At 57.9% G+C, this 9803-nt stretch overlaps 1 protein-coding gene across 1 annotated transcript; it reads right to left on the bottom strand.

Moving 5' to 3' along the window:
* Positions 1 to 449: 449 nt before the first annotated feature.
* On the bottom strand, positions 450 to 9461 carry PPP1R1B (protein phosphatase 1 regulatory inhibitor subunit 1B). The gene is made up of 7 exons (XM_030296793.1): positions 9337 to 9461; positions 7599 to 7659; positions 7261 to 7283; positions 6778 to 6853; positions 2772 to 2975; positions 1375 to 1494; positions 450 to 1279 (listed from the first exon to the last, which is right to left on the bottom strand). The coding sequence occupies exons 1-7, from the start codon at positions 9415 to 9417 to the stop codon at positions 1230 to 1232; spliced, it is 615 nt and encodes a 204-aa protein (XP_030152653.1). The 5' UTR covers positions 9418 to 9461; the 3' UTR covers positions 450 to 1229.
* Between the last annotated feature and the right edge of the window lie 342 nt (positions 9462 to 9803).

Below are 9803 nucleotides of genomic sequence, written 5' to 3'. Positions count from 1 at the left end.
AGCCCCGCCCCTTCGCCTCAGTCTCCGCCCCCAAGCCCTGGGGCCCCGTCCCGAGAGCCGGAAGCGGGGACTGCTTAAGAGGTCTTAACGGTTGGGGAAATGGGAAAGAAGCCCAGGGGCATCATCATTGTTGGGCCCCAGAGGCCTGGTACTGTGGGGAAAAAAGGGGAACTTCCTGAGGGGAGGTCTTTGGGGCTAGGGGACAGGTCCTTTGGAGGAACCCACTTACTCTTGAAAGTTCTTTCTCTCCCTACCTCTTTCAGCGATCCCTAGCAGGATCTAGTACTTCTGTGGTCCTTCGTAAGAATGCTCCTAGCTTGTCTGCAGGAAAGACTTCCAGACTAGAGGACTGGACACTAGGATCGAGATGGCCACCAACCAGGTCTTCCACATACGGGAACCCGTTATCCCCTCCTCCCTCTCCTTTCCCCTGAAAGAGGAGTCTCAGCACAGTTATTTACAAAGATTTATTACGGCACAGGAGTGGTTCAGGCCTGGAGTCAGGGAAGAGGGGAAGGGGGCAGAGCAGCTGGAGGACAAGGAGAACCTGGCTTCCCCACCGTGTGCCCCCCTAAGGACGTATACTAGGCGGCATTCCTGGCATCAAAGCATAAACAAAACGCAACAAAGCAGCCTCTGCTAGTCCATCTTCCAGGCACCCAGGCTGGGGAGCAGGAGTGATAAGGGGAAGATTTCCAAAATGTTGAAGCTGAGGAGAAGGATGCCTGAATCCTGGGCCCTGGGAGAAGCCAGAGAGAGGGGTGGTAACTTGAAATCCCCCATAGGAGAGGGGATGGAGAAGGATCTAAGGGTACCTACAATTTCTCAGTACCCTCTTTCCCCAGATCTTAGGGTCCTGCCCTGTGGGTTTCCTGTGCCCAGGGGAGAGGGTCTGGGGAGTGGAATTGTGAAGGATAAACCTTTGCCCCCCCACACACACCCTTACTGGATTATCTGATGCAAAGTCTCTCACATCCCGCCTCCCTCTGGGTAAATGGGGGAATGACTGGCAGGGGTAGGCATCAGGCAGCAAGTACCCAGGAACTCTGGGCATCAGCCAAAGGTGGGCAAACAAGCAAACACAGACCAGCCTTAAGTCTTCTAGAAGTCAGAAGCCACAGCCCTAGCGAGTGAGGGGGAAGGGTACAAAATAGGGTGGGGACAGAGTGGGTTTCTGGGGAACAGCAATGCCCCCTCCACTTCCTTCTGAGAGATGCAAGGCCGGATGCCTATGTGCCAGGCTCAGGGTGGGCAGGGCGCTGTGGCTCCTCCCCAGACTCTGCAAGGCAAGCAGAGGGACTCAGGGCTTGGCCACGCTCATGAGAAATCCCAACCCACCTCCCCACCTCCCCATTCCCCACCACCAAGCCTCACCATTTAGTGCCAGATCTTCCACTTGGTCCTTGGAGCTTCCATCTCTCTGGGGCTCATCCAGAGGGGGTGGGCGCTCCCAGGGTCCCTCCAGACCCTGGCCACAAGTTATCTTCTCCCCAGCTGGGGATGGGGTAGAAGGGATAAAAACGCAGGCTCTTAGGTATCCATTCAGTGGTCCTGGAGCATGAGCTAAGTTTCTGTAATAGCTAAGGCTAAGCTTTCTGAGGGCATCCTGGTATAATAGACAGAACACTGGCCCAAGACAGCTCTTCCGGTGAATAGTTATATGACTTAGATGAGTCAGTTATTACCTCTCTGAAGGGGATAGTAAGAGGGAAATTGTGTAGATTGCCTTAAATAAGACAACAGTTACTACCCTGACCAGCCCAGCACCAGCACTCCAGGAGCGGTGGCAACTGATATTGGTCCTTGGTAGTCTTGTCATTTGCCCCTCTGCCCTACTGCTTCTCCTGAGAAAACATTCTCCTCTCACCTCCTCTTTATCTGTCCTAAGGGTCTCAGTGAGAGTGGACTCATTTTCCAACAGGAGCTTTTGCTCCAGAGATGCAGAGAAGAGGTCCAAGCCATTTTGTTTGGATCTGAGGGATGGATGCTACAAGCAGGGGTGGTCAACTGTTTTTCATCCCCATAAAATGAAGGACCAGAAAGTTTAATGTGCACTGGGAGGGATAGATATGGCACAATCTACTATAGCTAAGCATGGAAAAAACAGCCATGGGAGGGACAGAGATCTTTCTGCCTAGGAATTCTCTGGGCCTTGGGTCCTTTTGTGGAGATTTCTAGATCTGGGGTCTCTAGCTCTGAGGCCTTCTGTGTCGGTCTTAGGCCCCTCCTTGGCAGGTCTCTTCCCAGGCAGTTGGGGTTGGAGGTGCAGAGGACCAGGTTGGTTCTTGAATCCTAGATTCTCCATTTAGACACTAGAGGGCACCCTCTCACCTCCAGCCCAGGAAACAAAAAAAGGGGAGACACAGCCACAGGGTCCTGGGGAGGACTTAGAAACCAGCTCTCAGCCTCCTAGCTGAAGACCACATCCTATGTTCAGAAATGCAGGTAAAGGGGGCATTGGGCCCTCTTGTCTATCCCTGCGTTTCCTTGTACCCCCTCACTGCCATGGCGAGGAAGTCTTTTCTTGGGTCTAGCCTGAAACCTCAAGTGGAAGAGAGGAATTATCAGGGACAACCTGATTGGGAGAGGGACAGGGTCAGGATGAGAGCAGCCCCAGTAAGCCCAGCAAGGCACATATGGGTGGGAGGACGGGCAGGCCCTCACTGTATGACCGCAGCTTACGTGTGTCAAAAAAACTCCCAGGCCTCTCAGGGAGGAACCCACCTAACCCATACTCGTGGAACCCAGGCATCTTGGCCCCGTCAGCTTACCAGGCCCCCTCCTGCCCTTCAGAACTTCAGCCTGGCTGTCCTCCTCCTCCTCTTCCTCTTCCTCTTCCTCCTCATCTTCCTCGTCTTCCTCTCTAGGGTAGCCCAGCTCCCGCAGCTCCCCCAGCTCATCCTCCTCCTCTGAGGCCTGGTTCTCGCTCAGGTTGCTGATGGACTGGAGATGCGACTCGGCAATGCGCTGCACAGCTGGCATGGGGGAGGCAGGAAGGCAAGGGTCAGCCAGACCAAGAAGCAGCCCAAGAAGCTGGAGAGGCATGTGGCCCAGCCTCCAGTCTCCTTCCCATGGCTAACCCCCTGGAAGCATGGAGCATGGCTAACCCCCTCAGGGGTATAGTTCAAAAGCTAAAGGTCCCAGGTCAGTTTGCTGGGGGGCCAGACAAGGGCAAAAGCAGCAGCCTTGATCATGTGTGACTCCTAAGCTGTCCAAAGATGCAGCCCCCCCACCAAGGCTGGCACTGGGCAGCTCCCCGAAACTATAGGGTGTCAAGCTAGACAAGACCAGGCAGGTACAGCAGCAGCTTAACATTCCGTGGCTAGGGAACTTGTTTCTCCAAGGACCCAGTACTGGAGACAGTGTCCACCAGTTATAGCCCTGGACAGAAGGCATAGGACCCATGGGCCAGGGCCTGGGGGATCTGTCCCTTTTAGTTTCTCTCAGAGTGCCCAGACTGCCTAGGGCCCATTGCTTATCCCAATCCTGCACACACCCCCTCCAATTCCGGGCTTGGTCCCCACTCCCTGGCACTGCCCACGTCATAAATGCCACTCCACACATCTCTGCCCCGGGTCCTGGGGTAGGAACAGTTTGGAGACTGAGGATATAATAGTCTACAGCCAGTGAAGCCTGTGCCTGGGGATGTGGAGTGCTCAGACGCAGCCCCCACAATCTTGACCCACATCCCCAAGCTTCCAGCTCCCTCTGTGGTGACCTAGAAAGCAGCAAACACCACCCACCCCCCCAACACCACCAAGGCCTGCTGGGATAGGGCCTAGGAAAGGAACAGTGTGGGCAGCTGAGGAGAAGTTTCCAAAAGATGGAAAGGACTGTGTTAGGAGAAAGGGGCCAGGGCTGGGGGATTCTGGGGCAGAGGCAGGGGTTGAGGGGAGGCTGTGAGGTGTGGCTGGGGCAGAGGCAGCAGGGAGACCAGGAGCTGGTGGGAGTTTAGAGCACTGGAGTCACTGAACTCACAGCTCACAGAGAAGATGCTGACAAGCTAGGTGCTGGGGTTCTCCAGCTCCTTCTCCGTGGCAGGCAGCCCCTCCCCTTAGAAAGCCCAGAGGGGTAGATCCAGGCTGGAAACCTCCGGTGCAGTGAACAGGGCACCATGCTCCTGCCAACTCGGGACTGGCACAGAGGGTGCATTGTGTGTGCCCACTACCCCACCCTGCCCCGAGTTCCCAGCCCGGTGCCTCCTGCTGGCTCTGGGCAAGCTACTCAGACAATAAAAATGCAATAAATCGCCCTGCCCTGGCCTTGGGGACGTAGCAGCACTTCACCTTGAGCCAAGTGTGAGAGCTTGGCCTTGGAGAGTCCCCTTCAAGCCAAAACTCAGTGTTGTCCACCCTCCCCCGGAGGTCCCTGGCTTCTCCCCCTACAAACACCCCCCCCCCGACCCCGCCAGGTGCGCTCCCTTGGCCAGAAAGGGGCTGAAGCCTGCAACACAGTGCCCTCCAGGTACAGAAGGGTCCTCTGAGGGTTAGGGGGAAGGGAGGAGAGGAAGGAGGTGGCTGCTTGAGCAACCACCCTCTCCCCTAGTCGGGGGAGTACAGTTCAGCTCCTGAGCTGCAATGCCGATAGGTGTGCAGTGCCTGTGCCGGCGCCCCGGGAGCCTTCCGCGCACGCGCCTCCCCTTGTGCCTATCGGGGCTCCCTGAGGGTCCCCCCCCCAGCCCTCTCAGCTGTCTTCTTCTCTATCTGTCCTCATGTCTGGGACCCTGGACCACCCCCCCAACCCAAGTCTCCCTTTTGAAAGGTCCCCAGCACAGCCCCCAGACTGCCCTGCCTCTCCCAACTCAGACCCTCCTAAGGTGCAGCCCGAAGGGGCAGTGGCGGTGGGACCACATTTCTAGCCATTGCAGGATGCCCAGAAGCACTTGGGCCCTATTCTCCTCACCCCTGCCTTCTTCCCCATGCTCATAACCAAGAATCCAAGGGACGGTTCTTGTCCCTCACGTCCATTCAGCCCTCCCCAGCCCAGAGTAGGAAGGAGAGGGGTCCCATGTTCTCTCTTGAGAAGATGCCACCCCCCCCCCATTTCTACTGCAGGGGCTTGGCCTTCCTCCATATCCCTACAGGTGGGAAGTCCTTCCAGGTGCTGAACGCACTGCCCACATGCTATCCCTTCCTCTTTCTATTCTGGAGGGGGTGGGGGGGAGAAAATGCCCTTGCCCTTCTCTCCTCTCTTGCCAGCCTCTCCTCTCTGCTCCCAACCCTGGCAGGCAGGCTGACAGGTAGGTGACAGGTGTGCCTGTTGACCTTGGCCAGTGCTGGGAACTCATTAAACCCGCCCCAGAGGGAGCTCTCAGCACACCCATCCAGCCATCCGGTCCTCCCTCCACGGGAGGAGGGGGCTGGCCAGGCAGGAAGAGCCTCAGGCCTGGAGCTGCAGTGGGGGGTGGGAAGGCATTCTTTAGCTCAGTTAGGAAGAGTCCCTCCCCATCTCCACACCTTCTCCTCCAGGTGTATCTCCCCCAGCTTCCCTGCAGATAGCCAAGTCTCCAGGCTGACTCTAGAGGCTCTCTCTGATTTCACACCTCCTCCCCCATGTACGTTTCCTTTCCTCATCCTGGAATGCCCTTCCATGCCTTGCCTGCCTGTTGAATTCCGACTTATCCTTCAAATCCAGGCTTAACCATCCTCTCCTCGGTAGCTCGCCCATGACCCTTTGAGGCCAAAGGCCCCAAGAGGGCAGGAGCCAAATCTTACTCCCCTGATTTTGCCCAATGCTACCAGTGAGGCCTGGCATACACTAGGTGCTCTATAAGTGTGTACTATAAGAATGACTTGTGTTTGGAGCACTTGGGTGGCTCTGTAGGTTAAGCATTCGACTTTGGCTCCGGTCTTGATCTCACTGTTCATGAGTTCAAGCCCTGTGTCAGGCTCTGTGCCGACAGCTCAGAGCCTGGAGCCTGCTTCAGATTTCGTGTCTCCCTCTCTCTGTCCCTCCCGTGCGCTCTCTCTCTCTCTCTCTCTCTCTCTCAAAAATAAATAATAAAACATTTTTAAAAATTAAAAAAATAGACATTAAAATTTTTTAATAAACAAATTAAGAAAAAAGAATGATTTGTGTTTTAACGTTTTTTTTTTTTTTTTTTTTTTATTTTTGGGACAGAGAGAGACAGAGCATGAACGGGGGAGGGGCAGAGAGAGAGGGAGACACAGAATCGGAAACAGGCTCCAGGCTCCAAGCCATCAGCCCAGAGCCTGACGCGGGGCTCGAACTCACGGACCGCGAGATCGTGACCTGGCTGAAGTCGGACGCTTAACCGACTGCGCCACCCAGGCGCCCCTGATTTGTGTTTTAATACAGAAAGGAGAAGCAGGACCAAGAAGCATCCAGTTTGCTGACCTCTGCAAATGTTATGCCACTGGGAGAGGGGAGTAAAGGCTGCACCTGAAGAAGGTGCTCGTTGGAGAGCAGGGGACCAAAAGGTGGCCTGGGACACACTTGCAAAGAGGAGGTACAGTACTGAATCACTTTATGTTGATGATTCTTGTCATTTTAGGCCAGCTATCTCTTTTCTTTCAATCCCACCACCTTATTTTAAGGCCCACAGCCACCTCTTTCAGCCCCTGGGCCCCTTCATTACAAGGCCAAATTAAGAAAGATCTGGTCCCTAAGTAGTGGTTGGGGTACACAAGACAATCCCTCCCCTTTGACAAAAGCTCAACATTTCACCTCCCTCCCCCAGTGTCAGCTCTGCTCCAGGGGCCGAGGGGACAGCCAGACTAACACGTGGCGGGGGGGGGGGGGGGGGGGGAACAGTACCTTTCAGCGAGGGGGGGGTGTAGGCACATGGGTTGGGTCTCTTCGATTTGAGGTGATGCCCCTCTCCTGAGGCTCTCTGCCAGGGTAAGCACCAGGTTAAATAGACTCACCGAGGCCCCTTCCCTCCACCCTTCCCCCATTCCACCCCACCCTTGGCAACCCAGGCCAACTGCCCTAGCCTCTGCGGATGGGTCCAGGCGCCGCTGCCCCTCTGGTCCTGCTAGGACTTAGGCTTTGGAAGGGTCTCCATACGCCATAGCCTGGCTCAAGGTAGAACCCCAGCCCAAGTCTGAGCAGGGGAAAGACAAGGGCAGAGGAGTATGTGCTGGTAGAACCCTGGCACCGGGCACTCTTATCTAGGTGCCAGTTGATACGCTCATGTGTCCTTCAAGTGGCATCCTGTATTAGTCAGGAATGATCCTGTCCAGCCCACTGCAAAGGGGCCCCCCACATTCCTCCTTCCAGCTGCCCCTAGAAACTCACCTGGTGAGGGGAGGCCTCCTCCTCTGAGGGTGTCCACCAATGAACCAAGGGAAACGGAGGGAAGGAGAGAGAAGAGGGGGGAGAAAAGAGAAGAGAGAAAGAGAAAATTACTTTCCCCAAAGGCTCAATCTCTGGGGAAAGGGAATGTGTGCCCTTTCCTTCTGGGTATTCGGAAGTGCCTGGTCAACAGATAAACCCAAAAGAGTTTGACTCCCAGACCTTACCCACTCTGCCCCATTTTCTGCTCAGTTTCCTACTCATGGGACTTAAGGAAGGGCCCCAAGAAGGCATCAGAGTTAGGGTGGGGCCAGGGCTGGGGCAGCAGGGAAGGGGCCCACCTGGCGAGGAGTGCTCTGAGAGCCGGAACAGCATGGCAGGGGTTGGTCTCCTGCGCCGGATCTAAGGAGATGGAGAAAGAAGTGGGGGGGGGGGGGGGCAGGATAGACACCTGCAACCCCCCCCCAAGGCAGCAGAGAACAAACAGTGCTTTGAAATCCCCAGGGAACCTTTGAATCAAAGACTGTCAGAGCTGAAAGGAACTCTATAGCTCATCCAACCCCCTCATTTTACTGAGGTGAAAACCCAGGACTCAAGGAAGTTCAGCACAGAGCTCAAGGCCACACAGCTCACCATGGCAGAGAAAGGAGGAGAAAAGCCCATCACTGACTTCTAGCCCACGCCCACCCCACTCCATGGCTCCTCCAGAATGGGCATCTCCCTTTCTACCTTTCCTTATCCAGGAAGCCCATCCTCTCCAGCTTTTGCAGATACCAGACCTCCAGAGCCGAAGCTGGCTCTGGAAGATGCCCCATGGGCCACGGCACCCACGTGGCCCTGCCCACTTAAGGTCAGCTCAAGGGCTTCAAAGAAACTGGATCTAGCTGCAGAGGGAGGCTGAGCCAGGGCACTGCAGACACCTGCAACCCCACACTGAGACTCAGGGGTGGGCCTGAGCCCCAGACCCACAGGGTCCTGGAGGTGTCCCTGGAGGCCTGTGTCTGGGTCCCTCTAGCAGTCTCTCTCAGGCTGTAACTCTTGGCCCAGTGCTCATAAAAAAACAAAAAGTTGTCCTCCTTGGTATGTGAGCCAAGCTAAACAGTGAGGGGGGGGGCGGGCACTGGGCACTCCCAGTCACTGCTCCCCACCCCCTCCCCCCCAGCTCTCAATCAGACCAACTGTCAGTTAATTAGGTCCCCTCTGAGCTCCAGGGAAATGCACAAAGAGAACCAGGTGAATTAAGCTGAAACTGCCACCTCCCCCTGCCAAGCTCTCCAAACTGCCCTCCAGACCCAAAGCTGCTTAGGCCCTGGACCTCCCCCTCCCCCCATGCCTCCCCTACCTCCCCCCAAAAAGACTTGGCCCACTCTCACTGCTCTGCTGGGTGCCAGCTGCAGCTCAGCAACAAGTGAACACGCTACTTTGTGGGGGGCGGAGCCCTCTTCTCCTCTCCCTCCGTCCACCTCTACCACCTTTGGAGACCTCTGGACCCTCCCCCCCCCCCCCCCCCCCCCCGCCAAGGCTCTCCAAAGAACTCAGTACTCTGTGAAGAGGTCTGACTCCTGGGACCACCGGTCGCCCCCACCCCCATGTTGTGGCTCTGTGTAGGGCCTGGCAGGGAAGGAGGTCAGCACAAGGCTCTGGTGGCCGGGCCCAGGCATACACGGTGGCACCAGAGAGGGGCAGAGCCTGGGGCCGCGAGGCGGAGGCCTGTTCTGTACAATGGGTCAGTGCACCGCGTTTCTCACTTCCGACCGGCTCCGGCTGGGGCCAGGGCGCAGCGGTCCCGGCGGGAGCCTAGAGAAGGAGGACACCGAGCAGGGTCCAGAGCACAGTCTCCCCGCCCGCGGCCGCTCCCAACGGTCCTGCCCCGGACGCTCGCCGCCTGAACGGGAAAAAGTTGCCCGAGTCTGCAGCGAACTTCACGCGCTGCCCCGCGCCCCCGCGTGTCCGAGGCGGCCCGAGACGGCCCGAGACTCTAGGTCGCCCCCACCCACCCACCCCCGCCCCGGGCCGGTCCGGCCCCGGCAGCGCCCCGCCGCGGGAGGCGCTGCCGGGGGTGGTGCGCGGCCCCCTTACCATCTCCACCTGGCGGGGGTCGAGCTGGCTCGGGGGCGCGGGCACCGAGAACTGGATCTTCTTGCGGTCCTTGGGGTCCATGGCGGGCGGGGTGGCCGGCGGGGCCGGGGTGGGGGGGTGGCGCGCGTCTCGGGGTCCCGGGCTGCGGTCCCGGCTCGGCTTCCCGGCGCTGCTCGGGGCGCGGCGGCGACCGCTGGCTGTGCGCGGCGAGGGGGAGGCGAGCGGCTCACGCTCAGATAAAAATACCGCGCGCGGAGAGGGGAGGGCGCGCGAGCGGGAGGGGGTCGCGCCGGCTCGGAGCGCCCCCGGCTCTCGGCTCCCGGCTCTCGCGCTCGCCCGCCGCGCCCGCTGCGCGGGTCCTCCGGCGCTTGCGGCCTCGGCTTCGGGCTCGCCGGCTCGGGGTCGGTGTCTTTCCCTGAGTCTCGCCTCTCCCTCCTTTCCTCGCTCTCTCCGAGGGTCTCTGTGGG

Source organism: Lynx canadensis, chromosome E1 (genome assembly GCF_007474595.2).
Source record: "Lynx canadensis isolate LIC74 chromosome E1, mLynCan4.pri.v2, whole genome shotgun sequence".
In the NCBI taxonomy this organism is placed as follows: domain Eukaryota; kingdom Metazoa; phylum Chordata; class Mammalia; order Carnivora; family Felidae; genus Lynx; species Lynx canadensis.
This window is presented reverse-complemented; position numbering and strand designations above follow the sequence as displayed.